This window comes from Pteronotus mesoamericanus, unplaced genomic scaffold (assembly GCF_021234165.1).
Source record: "Pteronotus mesoamericanus isolate MK-2021 breed Mesoamerican mustached bat unplaced genomic scaffold, CSHL_Meso_final contig_20, whole genome shotgun sequence".
Classification (NCBI taxonomy): Eukaryota; Metazoa; Chordata; class Mammalia; order Chiroptera; family Mormoopidae; genus Pteronotus; species Pteronotus mesoamericanus.
The window spans coordinates 90,410,352-90,430,033 of record NW_026555085.1 but is presented as its reverse complement, the minus strand read 5'-3'; the positions used below and the strand labels follow the sequence as shown (position 1 = coordinate 90,430,033).

Genomic DNA, 19,682 nt, shown 5'->3' with positions numbered 1-19,682 from the left:
CTTTCTCCTGATCTGTTTTCTTGTCCTCTGTTCCCTCTGTCCTTTGGTCTGTCCTAGACATTGTCTAAAGCATAGAGCCACGACTGGACCTATCTTCTAAAGTCCACAAAACAGAATATGGTTCCCTAGCACTCTGTTCCACACGCACACACACAGAAACCCAAACACTGAATAGAACATTGGGAAATCTTGAGGAATAAAAAATCTGAAAAATTACAAAAGTTTTTATTAAAATATGACTGAACTGAACCTAAACTGATTTTAAGGGCATTTCTGAATACTAGACAAATAGCTCATAAGCTACTCCATTTAGACTCCATTACTAGCTGAGGTCCCATGAGCTCCACTGAGGCCTTTGAGTACCATGCATATGATCACCTTCCCTCGTACCTTTGATTATAGCCTCCTGCCTAAATCCTGTGTGGCTTCTAGGCTTGGCTACTGTGCTTCCTACTCAGTGAAGCTTACTTCTTCACAATGAAAGGGATCCCTCTCTTCTCTCTCCCTTCTCTGACAGCACTTCCCTTTGGGTTCTCTGTTATTGCCTATGGCATAAAACTTGTAAAAACTGAAATACAAAAGAATATGTATAACATATATGTGTGGCCTGGAGAAAAACAGCAGAGCAAACATCTATTAATCCATCACACAGCTAAAGAAGTAGACCACTACTAATATCTTGGAAGCCCCTTGGAAAACCTCCGTAATTAATCCCCTCACAAAGGCAAACCACTAATCTTTTTCGTTCATTTACAGTATATGTGTTCCTAAATAACACAGTATTTAGTTGTACATAGTTTTGAACTATATATAAGTGAGGTAGAACTATGTGGATTTCTTCTGCTACTTGATTGTTTTCGCTCACCTTATAGTTCTAAGAGTCAATCGTGTTCATGCTGATTGCTCATTCACTTATTTTTGTTGTATCGTATCACATTTATGAGTATGCCAAAATTAAACCAATTTTACTATTAAAAAATACAGCTATAAATCTTCTTACACATATTTTCTGTTGTACTCCTATGACTTTCAAACTCAAATCATTTACTCAATCTGTCCTAGCAGACTGCTTTATGCCAGAAGTTGCATGAGGTTCAAAGTGGAGAAGAAAACAGACTCATCCCTCACATGAAAGCTGAGTTCATTGGGAAAGACAGACTGTAAATAAACAGAATATCATATATTATGACAAGTACCACATCAGAACTAAATCTATGAGATGAAGTATCAGGGTGACCTATTTTAATTCAAGTAGCCAAGAAAATCTCATTAAAGCCAGGCGACAGTTAAAACCAGGGCCTGAAGGAAGAGAACACACCAGCTAGGGGAAGAGGATAAACACAAGGAGCTAAGACAGGAGCTCTTCAGGCAGGAGGAACAGAATCCAGAGCTCGCCATTTCAACGGTTAAGAGCCCACAGTGGGGCAGAGGGACCGGGGTGGATGGAGAGAGAAGCCAAGGCAAAGGCCATCTCACTCCGGGGCAACAGGAATCCGTGGTAAGTCGGAGAGCTGTGTCCACATGTAATGTGCTCTCTCCAAATTTAAGTTCCTTGAGTGTGGGAACTGAGTCTCTTTATTTTGCCTTTTCTCCTGCACAGTCTTGGAGCCCAATAAATGAATGAACAATGACAGAAACGATAGTGCACGCTCCACATTAGGACATTGTGGAAGGCGGAGATTTACACAAATAGAAAGACTACCCTTGACCTAAAGTAAAGCAGTTCTCAGGGAAGCCGGGGCAATTGTGCTCACGTTATTTATCACGTAAAGGCACACATACGGCAGCGCTTCTGGGAGACACAGTCATTAGAGGCTATCGTAAAGTTCTAGAAAAATTGGTGGCAGGTGGAATTGGCTTGTAAATGTTTCCAAAAGGAGTAAATTTTTAACAGTGTTTGGGAGGAATAAAGGGTTACAGACGATTTCCAGGGAAGGGTCAGGTTATTGCAAGTAGACAAAAGGGATGGGAGAGGAAGGAGCAGATTAATCATGAAGAGGCGAGCTTGACAAGTGGCCCATGGGCCCCAGGCCAGAGAGCAGTGGGGGCAGAGCATGGGAAAGTAGAGGCCAGGCGACTATCCGCGTATCATCTCAAATAATAATAACCCAGTGCATCCCAGCACTTTTCTAAGCATGTGTTACTAAATGCGGTTCAGGATATAAATGAGAGCCATCGCTTGTCTGCTCCTCGCACGTTTGAAGATATGAGCAGAAAGGGGAAAATTCACTTTTCTTTGGAGTTAAAGAAAAAATAAAGCCCAACAGAAAAAAAAAAAAAAAGAAAACCTAAACTAAATGTATTACTGTTTACCCACCCAGAAGTATTAGAGAAAACTGGAGCCATGTTTATAATGAACATGAACAAGGCAGTCTTCTGTCAATTGAGATTCTGTGGCTGAGTCATTTGTCCTCATTTTATAGCTCATCAGGCCTGAGAAGACCTTCTTGGTCTGTCAGCTGGATGCTAGACATGCAGCTGAGCCTCTTTCAGAACTGCGGTCACCATGAACGCACTGAGCTCAAAACAGCCCTTTTGTGTGCTCCTAATTCACTTCCTATTTCCTTCTGGCTCAACATACAGACCACCAGCCAGAGTCCTGGCTTGTTTTTCTGGGGTTTTTTTTTGTACTGTTAATTTGGCAACACTTGCTGTCATTACGACAACCTGCCAATCATTTGAGGTTCGAGGATTACATGCAGTAAGGTCATCTCGTCCTTTCTCCTATCATCTAATCTAAAGGTGTTTTCTAGCCCTTTGTAGATTCTCTTCACACATAGCTTCCTTTTTTCTTATTTTAAAGCTTTGCATTGCTGTATTTTCTCTGAATGATTGTATACTGTCTTTCCTCAACTCTTCTCATATAAGCAGTTTAAAATGTATCCCTAATTTCTCGTGACTTTTAAGGAGCAGATTTTTAACTGTAATATATCATTATTCTCAGGGTTATTTTTTAAACTTTACTGAACTGCCTACTGAGATAATAAGAGTTTACAAAAGGCAGCAAACAAGAATGGTTAGAATTATTCAAATTACCCTCTTATAAGTAAGTATAGGCAAATGTCACTTGCATATTAACTATCTGATAAGATCTAAATGTTCTTTGAATAGACTCAGTCATTAAAGCCACAACCACAAATTGAATCCAGATGCTTAAATCTAGACACTATAAAAGCATTATATTTCGTACTTCTATTTAACTTTAATTGTTTGTGGGGGGGAACTAATCCTTTAGTAAAATGATTATCACAGAAATCACTCTGGACATAATCTCTGTAGGAAAAGTTCATATTGATAATACTAAATGTCAAGACATATTTAAATGAACATGGAAACTTTTATCTAATTTTCTAAGGTGACAGTTCAAATTTGGATCAGGAACATGAATTTTTTTTTTAGTGTTTATTATATGATTGAACAAAACTGTCTTGAATCCTACACTTCCAAATACATACGAAGTACTAAAAAAGGCAATCAGTGGTGTATACACACACACAGTTTGATTCCTTGCTTTAATCCTTTTAAGTTGGGTGGCAACATACTTTTTGAAAACGATTTTTATGTTACTGCTGTATTTTGGTTAACCTTGTTCTCCAACTGAGAATGGCATACGTTCACTTGTTTTCCTACTGCACGCACACTGACGGGGCAAATAATAGAGCATTTATAGAATCACAGCCAACTCCTTGAGTGAGATCCTCCAAAAATCAGATTAACTCTATAAACACATCACCCTCTTCATTTATGTTTGTCTTAAAAAAAAAAAAAAAAAAAAAAGGGCAACTCCAAGAAGAGAGGGATAAGCTTCAGTATTATGACTCACAACACAGTGCTTTCTGTAGTCTTCGGATTTTGATGGCTGTGCGGTAGGCAGAGAACCGTACGTTATTCAGGTCAGCTGAAAGGGAAAAGCAGACACATTCAGAGGCATGCTTATTACTAATGTTGAGTGGCAAGGAGGTATTTCTTTACTACAGATGTTTATTCACATAGAAAAAATCTCATAAAATCCACATCATGTATTCAAGAACATAATGAAATGTTCATTAGTACCATGGTGAGATGCATTCCAAAGTAGTGCTACACCGGAAATTCCAAGAGAGGAAGAGGAAGGAGATGAGGAAAAGGAAACACGCCTGGCCTGTGTACTAGTGATGGCTTAATACAGACATGGCACTGTAGAGGGCCCTTCCTCTGTACAGCTAAGGAGGGCTCCCCTCCAGGGGCATCTTCTCCAAGGACAAGCAGTTCTCTGTCCCCAGGCTCTCCATCTGACTATTCAGAAAGCTAGTCTTATTTCTGTATTCCTCCATTCTGATTTATTTGCTTCTTCTCCCCTTTCATAGATCTGGTCAAAATTATCCTATGGTCAATATTTAAACCTTTGGGAATAATAGGTATTGCAACTTTTTTCCTCTGTCCCCTAGGGACAGACTATCAGTGCTATATTGCAGTTAGAAGAAAACCAGGAATCATCAAAATTTGTCCCCTCCTTTTGCAACCTAAACAAACCAGTGGCTTTTCTCTCACTTGTCCCACCTTTGAGGCCACCCTCACTCACCCAAATGAAAGTTCACATAGGAGCCTGATATTTAAAGAGATAAAAAGGGGTGCTCCCCACTGTTGAAATGGGAGTAGATGTGAGAGCCTTAGGGTGCTACCTCTCCATCTGCAGGAGCAGCTTTGCTCCCTAGAGAGAAAACTCTTTCAAAGTGGCTGGACCAACCAAGGAAGCAGTATGTATATATTGTATATAAAAGTCATATTCTACTGGAAATCTACAAGATCAGAATTCTCATCGCATGAGTTTTCTTGCATTTTTACATTAAAATGAATTAAGCTCTTCATCTCTTCTTAGAATAAATGAAATTAAGCTAGCTAATTTAATAAGATTTATTAAATAAAGAGTGAGCTAAAAGCAGGTTTAAAAGCAATGGATTAGAGAGGTTGCTGTATTGCAATTTTTAGTTTTTTTTATTTTCCACACAAAATTGAACATTAAGATGACCCAATATTAGGGAGGTAAAACTTCTAATTAAATATATTCCTCCTTTTAAAGTCATGCTTTTTATAGATCATACTATTTCAAACCTTACATTCTCTTAAGAAGAAAGATAAAATCTGTTTACTTCATTGCCCTTAGAAATTCAACTGCTTTCATATGTTATTGTCATGAACCTTGAAACATAACATGTCATACAAAAAAAAGCTGGTGATTAGTTTTCATTTAAAAAGATACACTTTCAGTTTAAATTAATTCATTACTATTAAATACAACAATACTCACCAAGGGATTGAAAGAGTTCAGTCATTTTCGGATGATCCCAACAGGTTGTCTGTGTTTGATGACTGGGGAAAAAAGTTAATAAATTTAAATTACAAAAAGTATATAATAATATATGTCACACAGAAAATACACAAAGAGAACTTTTGTTCAAATTTTTAACATTATGTGCAAAATTATCTCCATGATGGATCACTCAGAAACCTGGCGCCCAATTATGGCTTAATATTTGAAACAATAATACATTTTTATTTGAGCAATTATTATAAAATTATAAATGAAAAATTTTACTTTATCTATTTTAAAAAGAATTACAACTCAAAATTAAAACCTAGGTATAAAGTGTGACTGTCAGGGACCCCAGTGCCTCATGCTTGATAAGCCAGATCGATAGAAGCTCCAGAATAATTCTACTTGTGTTAGGCAGATGTAGATTCTCATCCGGAACAAATCCTCCAAAAGCAGAAGTGCTTTGAAAGTCGTTAAGCTTTAAAAGTCCTAATCAAATTTCTGAAGAATAGGAAATGAAGAGTTTGACTCTGAATAACATCACCTCACAATCTAATGAGTCTCCCTCTTCTTCAACCTGAGTCTCTCCTTCCTCTCTTCCTCTGTGGGGTCCCACTCAGAACCCTAGAGTTGGGCTAAGAATTATTTTAAGCTGAAGACATCGGGGATTCAACAGAGGTAGAAAGACATCTTCTCAGAGCTTCCTGTGTATGACTAAAAGCAGCAGCTCCTGGGAGAGCAGGCTACCATAAATCCCCTTTGGTGGGAGTTTTGTGGACAAAAAGAAGACAGAAACACCACATGCACCTGCATAAACATCATCACAAACTTGCTCATCTCATGTTTGTTCTCCTTAAAAGAGTCTTTCCTAAAGAAACCTACTGGTTTCTCTCATAGGAATGTTTTCTCCACATCCTTTTCCCCTAATAAGTTAGGCATATGAGTCCTAAATTCAAACTGTAACCACCCCTTTGAGTTACTCATTGCTGAGCACTCCTTCACAGTGTGTGCATTGTACACACAAACTAACTCTTTCTTTTCTCTTGCTAATTTGTGTTTTGTCAGTTTAAGTGCCAGGCCCTCAGAAACTGAACCTATGAAGGCAGAGCAAAAGTTGCTTTCTTCCCTGACACTCTCTTGCCATTTTGACTTCCGGACCCTCGCTCAGCCTCCCTCAGTTAACCATTATTGGTTTGTTTGTTTTTTAAATACAGGTATCAAACACTATTTTTCTCCTGATCCTTATTCTTCATTTTAAAAGCAAGGTTTATATTTTCTCTCATTCTATAAACTGTAAAACTAACAAAAAATTAGAAGCCTTTAGGCGATAAGATGGTAAAACAGATCAATGCAATGCTTATATTTGGTTCCTTCCTTTTGTGTGTGGGTGTGATTTCATCAGCTCTTAACATCAACGGGTCAATGGCCTTATACTTAAAAAGTTCCCTGTCCCTTATGTGGGTCAGAATAGAGTAAGAACATTTTATAGGCCTCAAAAGACTTCTTGGATGATGCTCAGTTCTTATAAAACTGTTTAGTAAGCTAAGCGAAATGGCACAGTGCACAGAGAAATATTAACGTATTTATACACTCAAATTTAAGAGAAATATTTTAAATCTATGTAATATATCAGGAAGTGGGGTATGTCACTGGAAAAAGGATATAATCACAGTCATGTACACACATGTAACAGAATCCCCAAATAACTCATGATTTACTTTGAAAAATATCAGCTTTAAAATCAACTATGTGAAATATCCTGGAAATCCCAAAATCTCAAACAATTAACATACCAACAATGGGAAGATCTGTCTTAGGCAGAGCTGGAAAGTTGTCTGACTCCCTTACTTGGTTTTTGACACTAACGCAGAGGCAAATATTTCCACTTAGTGTTCTGCTACTTAATACCAACAAAACCATTCCATCCATTTACTATCTAAATTGTTTCAAAGACCACAAAGAAAGTACTGAAGTTGTTTTGGTACCAGTAGCCACAATTGGTTGGAACCTAGGAGGTCTCCCTCATTGGCCAGGACAGGCAGCAGGGGAAGGTTCTTACACTAAGCATGCAGAGAGCGCTTCCCCTCTGCCCTCCAGTACCAGACTGGGGGTGGGGCCAGGGGGAGGCAGGCACATGTACCGCAGAAGTCAAAATGGCAGCAGGGAGAGGTGCTGGACCAGAGAGTCCTGTCAGTCTAACCCGGGGAAAGAAGGCGTTGGTTGGTTGGGAGGTGGACCCTCCTGAAGCTCATGAAAGTTTGGGAAGGTGATTGGTCATTTTTGAGAATGCACCTCATCTACCCCACACCTAAGCTAATATGAACTCAGAGGAACAAAGAAGACTCTCTCTCGTGCTCAAGGCTCACTGACTCTTGATTTGCCCTTGGACAGTGTATGTGCCTGTTCTCTCCATGGGCCATGTGGCCTAAGCAGCCATATGGCCTTAGTAGCCACGTGGCCATGGCCTCCAGGAGGGAGTCTCTCTTGCTTTCTGCCCACTTGGAGACACATTTGCTGGTGCGGTCACATACTCTCTCCTGGGAGTATGGCCTTGCAGCTCTAGCAGCTGCATGGCCCAGGGCCTCCCAGCAGCTGGGACAAGCTACGCTGTTTGGATGACTGCTTAGCAGCTGCCTGCAGGCTCCAAAGGAGTGTATTCCACACTGAAACAGGAATTCTGGGCACTAGCTTCTGTTTTGGTCTCACTGAGGACCGATGGACTTTGTCCTGGTTTCGCAGAGGAGGCAAGCTTTGAGATGGGAGTCCACCATTCTCCCAAATCACATAGCAGCTGAATCAAACCTTTCTTTTTTTAATCAGCAACTGTCTCACAAGTTTGGCTTTTATGATGTCAGGCAGACAAACCACCCTTTTGTTTGTCAACAGTTTCCCCTAAAATTCTTACTACTGATTGTGGCCCAGAGCTTGATAAAAATGCAGAATCTTGACCTCTACTCCTACTGAATCAGAATCCTCTCCTGAACAACATCCCAGGGGATTAATATGCACATTTAAGTTTGAGAAGCAGTCACCTAAAAAGCTCCTAATGCATGACTGAAAGTGAAAAACTAAAACTTAAAAAAAGAATCAATCTCTAAATTTTACTAATGAAACAACTTCTTCCCTATCATCAATGAGAATAAAAGAAGGATTTTCTGAAAATATAATTCAGACAATTTCATCATGCTCTCCACATATACCAGTATGCACTTCATCACTTGTTTCTTCTTTTGATTAATTTCAACCCCCATGGACTACTGTTTAGAGATAGAAAACCCAGCCTAGAAGACCAAACCAAGGCTCAAGAATCAAACAAAACTATGAGTATTGCAGAGCCAAGCTTTACACTTAGACAACAAATATAAATAATTACACTTTCTCTAGGGTCGCAAGCGTGGTGCTTTGGCCAATAACCCTATGGAACCACAGGAAGAAAAATGCCCCTATGCAGTCAGGCAGTGGACTGAGATTTCAGTAAGTAACCGCTGGCTAGCCGCTCCTCTTAGTGAAACCACTAGTAGGAGCTGAGGGAACACACACATTTGGCAAACAGATGGAGGGAGAGAAAAGGCATCCCCCTTTGTGAATTCAATACCAGTTGATTCATTAGGCAGAACTGCCAACACTGAAAATAAACACAGCCTCTGGTTACGAATGTGTAACTGCAGCTTACCAAACAACAGTTTTAAAAAAAGTAGTAGATGCATTTGTCTGATGGATTCTCTCCCTCTCCCTCTCTCTCTCTCAGCGTGTATGTGTGTATGTGTTGGGGGGAGATTTTTAAAGCAAAAGCCACAATCCACCCAAAAGCTCAAAGTATTTGAACAGCTGCAGATTGCTCAGCTCATCCAGCCAAAATGCTGCCAGTCGTCCCAGAGCAGGCGACCAAAACAGAAGTAGCGTGTTTCCCCCTCCCGGGCCGCCTGTCCAAAATACAGCAGGTTAGGTTCTGGCCATTCACAAATAGGAAAAGAGGAGTGGGACTTAATATTATAAAGTATGATAAACTGTAAAACAAAATTATGATTTTGTTATAAAAATCCTCTTTTTAAGAGGAAACAGACACGAGTGTGGTTCAAGAATAAAGCAAAAATTTAAAACCTAACCGAGCAGCAATTAGCAGCTAAGTCCAAAATCACGGGAAGCAACACCAGTGAGGCTCTGTGACACTAACTAGGGTGCCCAGCCACGCCAGTTTTGCTTGTATAGGGGAAACTGCGAAGGCTTTTGATATGAACCAAAAATTAGTGGATGTCCTGTGACATTTATATTGTCTTTGAGCTATTTTAAACTCAAACAATGAAGGAAAGTGATAGTAATGCAAATGATATTTTGTCCATAGAAATGCAAATTGTGTCCACTGGAATGCAACTGATTACTGCCCAGTGGATATTGACTATTTTGTCAGCTTTGCATCTATCTGTCAATTCATTTTAGCAACGCTTGACTATAAAGATGCAGTACTCAGTATTCTTCTTGAAACCTGTTTTAACTTCTTACCTGTTCCCTTATTAACTAGTGGGGTAAATGAAATCTTTGACATATGTTCTTTTTATATTTGTATGAGTCAAGATTTTATCTATTTTTCTTTTCTTTTTAAAAAATTTTTATTTTTGAGCTATAATTGACACATAACATTGTGTAAGTTTAAGGTGTACAACCTGTGGGTTTGATACATTTATGTATTGCAATAGGATTACCATTGTAGCATTAGCTAACACCTTCATCACATCACATAATTATCATTTCTTAGCAACTTTGAAATAATATAATAGTGTTGTTGACTGTATTCACAATGCTCTGTATTACATCTCCATCCCCTATTCTTTTTTTTCTTGTTTTCTTGAAGAGAGGGGAAGGGAGGGAGAAGGAGGTAGAGAGAAACATTGATGTGCAAGAGATGAATCAATTAGTTGTCTCTTGCACACCCCCAACTGGTGACGTGGCCCGCAACCCAGGCAGGTGCCCTGATGGGGAATTGAACCTGAGACCTTTTGGTTCACAAGCCAGAACTCAATCCACTGAGCCACACCAGCCAGGGCTCCATTTCCTATTCTTAAAATTATTTTTCAACATCTGGAACAGTCCTGGTTCATACCCGTTGCCCTCTATAATTATTAAAGGTGTCCCTTTACCGGTGTCCCAGTTGGAAAAACATATGGTCCCTGTATTAAATGGGCTTTAACGAAAATCAGTAAGACTAATAAGTAGTATATCCTTCTACTTATTGATTCATAATGTATTCTGATAAGTCACACAAAGTAAAAATACAAAGTTATACACCAATGAATAGGATGCAAAAATGTTGTTTTACAGAACTGTCCATTATACAAGACAATTAACCAAAAGCAAAGTACATTCAATTTTGATAGATCATAACATAATGATTTCTAGGCAAAAGACTGCTCTAAGGAAGATGCTTTCAATCCCATTTGTCCCCATTACAGTGGTCCTTGCTTTTTTCCACAAAACCTTAAAAGATGATGAAAAGGCAACCTGTTTGTCCCAAAACTGACACTTAGTCAAACACACTTACTTGTTATTATCTATCCACATTTATACTTGAAGCTGGACTTTGTGAGCTTTGCCATTTATCATTCTATGCTGGTTAGAATTATAAAAGCATATAAAAGAAAAAAATTAAAGGTGAGTTAATTAAAAATGCAAACCCGGGAAAATGCCCTTCATACACTGCCCTGAGATAAGACAACTTTGGAAGAGATATATTTCTTCTTTTCTGTCATAGTGAAAGATAACACACACTAGGTCAGGATGTAAAATATTAACTATAGTAACAGGCTATTATTTCAGTGCTCAGTTTGTACCAGTTAATCTTCTAAACCAGCAATTTTCAACTGGTTTGCCGCGGCATGCAGGTGTGTGGCAAGAGTTTTTAAAACCTGCAATGCCAGGCTATTTAGTCAGGGGCACTGACCTTTTCTCCCTTAAATTGTCAAATAAAAAATGGCAACAGCCAACACAACAATAGCTGTCAGATGTGAATGAATCAAAATTGTATCTTTTTCTTTTTGTCAGATTGGCAAGAAATACAACATTTTTTTGGTGTGCCGCAGAATTTTAGTAATTCGTTGATGTGTGCTATGAGATTGAAAAGGTTGAAAATCACTATTCTCAACTCTATGTGTAAATTTAATCTGCATAACAGTTCTACGAGTTAGATGCCCATATTATCCCCATACTTCAGATGAAGGAAGGTAGGGCAGAGGACGCTTAGATAATTTGCTCAAGGTCACATAATAAGTAAGTACTAGAAATAGGATTTGAAACCAGATGGAGTGATCTTAACCCTGAGTTCTTAATATGGAAGTATTCTTGCAAGATTGAAGTTTTAAAATGTTTTTCTGATGAATCTGTCTAAATTTGAGTCCATCATTATAATCATTTCAAACAACCTCCTCTCCCTTGCTTCTCTCTCACTCCTGGCAGAACCCAGGCCGGGATCAGCTCAAATACTTGCCTTCTGTGGGCGTGATCAGCTGTGCATGAATACAACTGGAGAAAATCAGATTTTCAACAAAATCAACAGATTGATGTTACTCAAAATACTTGACTTCAAACCTGCAATGTCCAACTGCTGGGGACTGCTCTAGATTGCCCAATAAACTTGCTTTCCCTGGCCCCAAGACAACAATTTCCTACTGCCTCCTCATTCCTCAAACCTAAGTACGTTTCTTTCCCTGCCTTAGCATCATTTAACTTGACCTCATGCTTTATTGAAAAACTAAAAGCCACCAGATTAAAATTTCTTCATCTTCCCACCACCAAATCAATAAACTTTATTCCATCTGCCAGATAGTTTTCTTCTCTCCTCCTGTAGCTGAGGAATTGTCTCCCTTCCTACCAAAGGCCAATTATTCCCAAACATGTCTTAAAATAACTCCCGTACTGCATTATCAACTCCTTTCTTGTAACACTATTCTCAGTATATAAATATTAAAGATCTACCAACTTGAGACACACACACTCACCCCTACCTGGAATCTCCATTTCCTGCTAGCAATCACCCTGTTCCTCTTCTTCACAAAATTCTCAGTTTAGTAATGCACATCCTCATGACCTACTCGCTGCTCAGCCCACTTCTACTTGGCTGCCGACTTCACGCCTCCCCCCAAACTTGTCCTATCAAAATGATCAGTGTAGTCCACTTTCCTGAATGGACTGGCTGCTTCTCTGACTTCATCTCACTAGAGCTCTCTCTCCTCAGGGTGGAAAGAAATAAGGAAGAGACAATAAACTCCTTAAGAAAATTCTATAGTGTGGGAGAAGCTGAGAGGTGCTATGAAAACAATACAACTTGCAGAAAATGAGGCTCACACGGGCAAAAATGCAGGCTCTGCTAACGCCTTCTTCACTTATGCTTTAAAAGTTCGCTAGCTCAATCAAGCAGGAGCTCCCAAGTAATCAAATTTGCAATCAAATGACTAACGTATAAAGAATGAAAACAAATTTTGGCAATCTGATGTGATGCAATTCATCAGAGTTATATCTTTTGGAAGATGTAAGAGGTAACATTTTCATTTTGGAATTCATAATCCCCTCAAATCTTTGCTTCACCGGAGACCAGAATACATGAAGAATATGGCGTACGTCCATCAGTAATGCTGAATATTACTCTATGTGTGTCTGAGGAGGGGCTCCTGGGGAGGGGAGGGGGACATAGATAGGAAGCTGTGTGAGGAGGCAAATCCTGTGTTCCTTGGGTTATATGGGACTTCATGCACCTTCACAAACACTTTCTACTGTATTTTGGCTTTTAAAGGCAAAAAATATGGGGTTATACTTTTGGAACCATAAGTATAAATCTAAGGGAAAAAATTCTTAATGCCAACATTTCAAAAACAAACAAACAAAAAAACCAAAAGACAACTTTTGTTCAAAATCCAAATAAGATATACGCTTCTACTCGATAATAGAAATTGTAAAAACATAAGTCTTCCTTTAAAAATGCCATTAGCTTATGGCGATATTGAAGACACAAGGCAGGAAACTAGATTGTAAACAATGGATAACCCAAATCTGTTGGATTTGACTATAAACTGCACTTAAAATAATGTCACTCAGCAGCAGAGACAAGCAATTTAAGCGCTGTGTGGGCAGAAACAGAGGTGAGAGCACACTCCAAAATACAAGTGTCAAATTCCAGGCATTGTTGACAGAACATCTGTTACAAGACAATAAGACAAGGCTTGTTTGTGTTTATTTTTAATTAAAGTAGTAGAATCAATGATCAGAAGGGATGTGCCTGGGTGTGCGTGGAGGGATAGGTGATACTTGTTCTGAGGGCGCTGAAAGGTGGTCTGGGGGAATAGACATGCACAGATTCAGTAAACACAAGGCGGCCTCTAATCTGGTAACATCTCCCCGTGAGCCCAGAACTCAGGGAGCCCCACTCAACTGTACCCCTCCCCTCCCTAAGCCTTCACGCTCAGTAGAACCAGGCCATCAATCAACACTGTCACAGGTCTGTGTTGCACTGGCCCGGGGAGCCCTGCCCGCCCCTGCCCGGGGGTTTGACCCCAGGGTTGTGTTCCCACCAGAGTTCACCTTACCACTGCATTCTTTTCGTTTGTTGTTTAAAGCTAATTTATATCATTTAGGCTTTTAAAAAAATTTTTTACTACTCTATTTTTTTCCACATATGCTTTAAAGGAGAAATTAATTTTTTTGTGTATGGTTATGTTGAATCTTTTACTGTATCATTTCACTCTGAAAAGTACTTATTTCACAATTTATTCGGTCATTATTACTTCTGTACTTTTGTTCATTTTAATGTCTATTTTAGAAATATAACCTTTACAGATTAAAGTACAGATATCACTTTTCCTCCCTTAATGGCCCCACAACGATCCGTCCTGTACCTTATGGTAGACTTCTATTAACTGTATCCCTGACGCTAAAACTCAAACTGTACAGTAAGTCTCATGGCATTATTATAATGCAATGGAACTGGGTAATTGAGAAGATTTCCCAGCCAAAATTTCACTTCATAGTAATACCTCTGGTCCCAGTAATGTATAGATAAACGGCAGGAAAGGTAATATCTTAAGTCCTGAAATGGTCACTATCTTTCCAAGATAATGGCAACTTCGCCTAAATTATCTCCGCAAACCAGGCCCCTGGCAAATCCCCCAGAAGCTGCCCAGCTACGGTGTGCCGGTTTCTGGCCGCGGCAGGGCCCTGGTGTGCTCGCCCGTCTGAGGCCGCCTCCCGGCCCTCGAGGGTCCGTGAGCCCCGGGCGCCGCGTTCTCCCAGAAAGCAATTCTGCTGTTACCTCCTCATCTGCAGAGTTGGCCCAGGGAGTTTTAAATATTTATTTTCAATAAAGAGAGAGTCACAGGCCATTTCTTGGAAAAATAGACTCTCCAGTATGTTTTCTTATGCTATTTCATTTATTACTTATCATTAAAGCTCCACTCCAGGAAAGTGATTCAGAGTGTGTCCAAAGAACTCCAGTTAAAAATCAGAACCCAGAAGGACGCCTTTCCTCATCCTGATGGAGGAGGAAGAGAGAGGAGACTCCTGCAGAAAGCCTTTCAGAGAGAACTACATTCATTTTTCATTGTTGATTATACCTTTATTTTGTTCCGGAATGAGTTATCTGTAACCTCCTAAGATAAAATGCTTTACCTTCTTTCTTTCTTTCCTCCCTCCCTCCCTCCCTCCCTCCTTTCCCTTCCTTTCCTTCCTTCCTCCCTCCCTCCCTTCCTTCCTTTCCTTCCTTCCCTTCTTTTTTTACCGTTGCATCTATACCTTTGTTAGCTTTGACTTTCCTGTTATTTGGATACCTCATTGCTGCCTCTTGTCTCTGCTCTTAGGGAAGAATTGTTTCCCCTACATCACCTAAGTGGGGTCCGTGTTTCCACTAAAGGAATAAGCATTAATTCTCTCCTTTAAACTGTACATATACATCCAGATTAGTAGATGAAGTTTACAGAAATGAACAGCACGATTGTATAAGAAACAACTACTGGTTCTCCAAGATTTTATTTACAACTATATGGGTTGTTTTTTTCCCAGCAAGTTGATGGATTAGTGCAGCAGAGGGTGCCCTTGGCAGGCAAGAAGGGTGTCTAAAAGAGTCCTCCAGGGTTACCCATAATGGACGCAAAAATAGAAAAGGAAAAACATATAAAGGAGATGTAATAAATTGAGGAAAATCTTGAATAGACCTGCTCTTATGGGGAAGTTAGAATAAGTCAGAAAATGTATGGCAGTGCTGTTCGTAGATACAGATTAGTTAATGCATTTGTACTACTGAGAAATGTCAGTTTTAAAGACTGTGTTGTATACTGTCTATATAATCAGAGATTGCTAAGATGTTCATGTTAAGGCTGTGTGTGGGATTGCACTTAAGACTCTATAAAGCACTAAGGTTTGCATTTCAGATACTGCAGGGAAAAACAGGGCAATATAACCATTCAGATGTGAGCATGAAGCCTGTCACAAGAGCGGAGTAATCATCTGTACCAGATGAGGCTGACTGGAAAGTCATGCACGGAGGTTTAGAGAAGATACCGTGAGGGAAGAAAGGAACACCTATTTCCTAACTACACCTTATTTAATTCTACGGAACAGTTTGGCTTACTGACAGGCTACACATGGGTACAGAGCCATCTACTCGAAAGCCAGCTTTGTTGACAGAATGACAGAAGTCTCCTGAGCATAAAAATGAGGAAAGGGAATGGAGGGCCACGGTTTGTCTCCCCAACTCAGAAGACGTGGCAGGCAGGACTGTGGAGAATGACACCTTCCTCTCTACAGAATTGTCCCTTTGTCCAATACCAGATCTCAGTGTAAAATTTCCATAAACATGTATTAGCCTGCAGAAATTAGCCTAGAGAAAGCCTACAGAAAAGGCAGTGTGGAGTACTGGAGAAAGCACAGGCATTACCCTTGGACAGCTTCGTGCTTAATGCTGGCACATAGTAGGTGCGTAATAAATGATAGCAAGTCCATGGTACGGGAAAAAAAGATGTTCTCTTGTATTTTCCCCCTTGATTGCTCCTTCTTAAATATAATCCTTCATTCTATCCACACTGTTCATGTGACTAAAAATTTCTATTCTCTCCCTCAACAACGCTGGGAACAGGAGGCAATGCTGCACAGGGAGGAAGCGTTCAGAAGTGGATGCACTCCCTGGGCTGGGACACGAGCCCATCTTCCATTTACTGGCTCTGCGATCTCACAGGCTACGTGCGCTTGAGATCTAAGCCTTGCCTGAAACTGGGGCCAGTGACAGTGTCCCCCCTTCCCTGGGCCACCGTGAGGACTGGAGGAGAGAACCCAGGCACAGCGCTGGCACCGTGGCTGCCAAGTGAATATGCAAAAAATAATTTATTATAATGATCATTATTTTAACTTACCATGGCATTACTATTATTAATGATTCTGGAACAAAATGAAAAGCAAGGAGTTTTACATGACTAATAGATATTTTAGGAAAGTTCAATCCAAAGCTTTTAGTCACCATTCCCTTTGTACCTAAAACTCCCTGGATGTTGACTTTTATTTGAGGAAATAAACAACTTTGCCACACACAAACACGTGACTAAAAATTCACAAAGAAAGACCTAGATTATGGTAGATTTTTTTATATTGTGAAAGTAGCCACAGGCATTTCAAAATTTCTTAAACTGATAGAAAAATGAGCTGTCAATGGACTATCTTAGAAAAGAAAAATCACGAGCTCAGTTTTGGAAAGTCTACCTGAGAGGCAGCAAATGTAAGTTAAATATGAGTTTCATCCTAAGATATTAACATAAAGGGATTTATACTACATATACTCCTATAGTCTATCATTTTCTAGAAGCAAATCAGTCACAGAACCATTGCAGTATAAATAGCAATAAAGAATTACCTAGAAAGAGAGAAATGCATTTGGGGGCCATCAAAGTATGTTTTAACTAATTTGGAAATTAAAATGTGAAAAAAAAATTAGTCCTTCCCATTTTCCTTTCAGTTTTCTTGCTATATTCTGACATTAGAGTATATAAACCTGCATACCTCAATTCTGGCAATATCTGTATTTGTGCCTGAGTAGGACTTTCCTTTTAGTCAAATTAATATATTCTAACATACTCCAGGAAAATCTACTTGCGTGAAATTTATGCTAAATTTGTTTTTAACGTTATTCTTTTGCTTACTTGTGCAGCCATGCAAAGGGAAGTGCATATTAAAAGCCTTTTCATTCATTTTTTACTTGCTTATTAATTTATTTGGGAATTCAATTTTGTTTTCATAACAATTCTTCATCTGAAAATACTGGCTCATATAAACCTACCTCTCAAGATTGATGTTCCTTCTTTATGAGGAAATAAAGTGATAAGTTATACAACAGAGCAAGCAATACAAGATTCTCGTTGAACAAGATTTTTTAAAATAAGAGAATTCATTCTGCAGACATAGTCGAATTTCTAAATATCTGAAAGCCCTAAAAAACCTTTAACACTAACACTACAGATATATTTAAGAAAAGCTAATCTTTTACTAATGATGTTGAAGACAGGCCATAATTAAAAATATTGGTCATCATTTATTTTATATATACTGGAGTGCTGGTTATAATGCTTCAGTCAATGAGACAGAGGCCAGATAAACCAGCTTTCATTCTACTGGTCTGTCCCCCATAAGAACTCACAGACTGACTAAGGATAAAATCCTACTGAATCCTACCAAAACTATAAAAACTCTGAATTAGTGACATTCTGACTTAGTGTAATTAATTCTCAGTCATATACACCAACTTGGACATACAGAAATGCCTTTTAATAGTAGTGCTAAAATTAAGGATGGATTTTTTAAAGTGCCAAATCAAATAGATAGCCATGTAGTAAGCAAGAGATTTAACATTCTTTTTATCTAGTACAAAACAAAGATCTGCCTTGCTGGATCCAATTCGCATTTTTTAAAAAATCAGATGATACAGGATTCTAGGTTAATTCAGTAAGTTAATTTCAATTAATATGCATGGACTTCTAGATTTTATACAGTCCATGTATTAGTTTTCTATTGCTGCTGTAACAAATTACCACAAGATAAGTATCTCCATGGGCTAAAATCAAGATTGTCTGGGCTGTGTTCCTCTCTGCAGGTTCCAAGAGAGAACCACATTTCCTGGACTTTCCCAGCTTCCAGGGGCTGTCCGCCTTCCCTGGCTCAGGCCTCCTGCCTCATATTTGTGAAACCTAATACAGTCACACCCAAGATGTGGGCATCTTTGTGTGGCCATTTTTTTTTTTTTTTTTTGCCTATACCAGTACACCATATTCATGCCTAAACCTGTAATATTCAATTCGAGTCATTATTCACCAAGTTAATAAAAATTCTGTCTTACTATTATTACTAGTAGTATTACTATTATTATGAAAATTTAAAATAAAAAAAAAATTTGGATCAGATTACCACACTTTCTCTCAATAGACACATCAATTTTCCCAACCTCTGATTTCTTCCCATTCATGCTTGCACAGAATTGACATACATCCATAAGTTTATCACAACTCAGCACACTATAGACTGTACACTGATAAAAGTATTAAATTCCCTTAAGACAATGTAATGTATATTGTTTATTATATCTGTTAATCGTTACTGAAAAATTACTTATCTTTTTCACCCTGAGGCTACCTCTCAGACACAGTAAAACCTTCATAAGGAAATACTCTTCCAAAAAATACTGACTTCACACAATTTTTCAGGAAGAGGGATTTTGGAAGAGTAGATTGTTATTGTTGGCATGGATTCTGGAGGAACCACATGCTGTTTTAGAAAGGATATAAAGGAAACTTGGCCCAAGGATCTTCGCCGTCTTGCTTGAGGTCACCCGGCTAATCTGAGACAGATCTGCCTCCTGATAAAATAAGTCAGCATTTTCCCCGCAATTATGATACCATTTACGTTACACATGAAATAGAGTCAACTAGACTCTTCATCACTTTATCATGTTCTAAATCAATAGCTTCACTAATTTACGCCTTGAGGGATTCTAACTGTTGGGTTTTATCCTTCTGTCCTGTGACAACACAGAGACTAATCCAAGGATCAAATCCTCAACAGATCCTAGGTAAATTATACAAAGTTTATAAAATGTTACACAATGAAGGGAAACTTAGTATGTAAAAAGTAGAAGCTGAAAATTGACAACAAAAGTGAAGGATAATAAGCCTAAAGTAAAATCGCAGATGATCTCCAAAAAATCAAAGAAAAGCTTGAAAATCTTGAACTTTTTCATGATAAAAATAGTGTTTCTTTTGGCGGATTAACATGACAAGAGTACAAGCACTTGTGAAATAGATTTTTTTGCAAGAAATTAAAAAAATGCTTTAGAATCAACACAGTTTGGGTAACATCATTATGTCAAGAGTACTTA

General features: G+C 38.8%; 1 protein-coding gene across 6 annotated transcripts in view; it reads right to left on the bottom strand.

The window, feature by feature from the left end:
* Positions 1-19,682, bottom strand: part of UTRN (utrophin) — a 444,878-nt gene that overhangs the window by 67,895 nt on the left and 357,301 nt on the right. For all 6 annotated transcript variants that reach the window (XM_054570070.1, XM_054570072.1, XM_054570071.1 and 3 more), the window contains 2 exons: positions 5,288-5,349; positions 3,824-3,898 (listed from right to left, as the gene is read on the bottom strand). In XM_054570070.1, the coding sequence (XP_054426045.1) occupies positions 3,824-3,898; positions 5,288-5,349 (137 nt within the window). The remainder of the gene's footprint in view (positions 1-3,823; positions 3,899-5,287; positions 5,350-19,682) is intronic.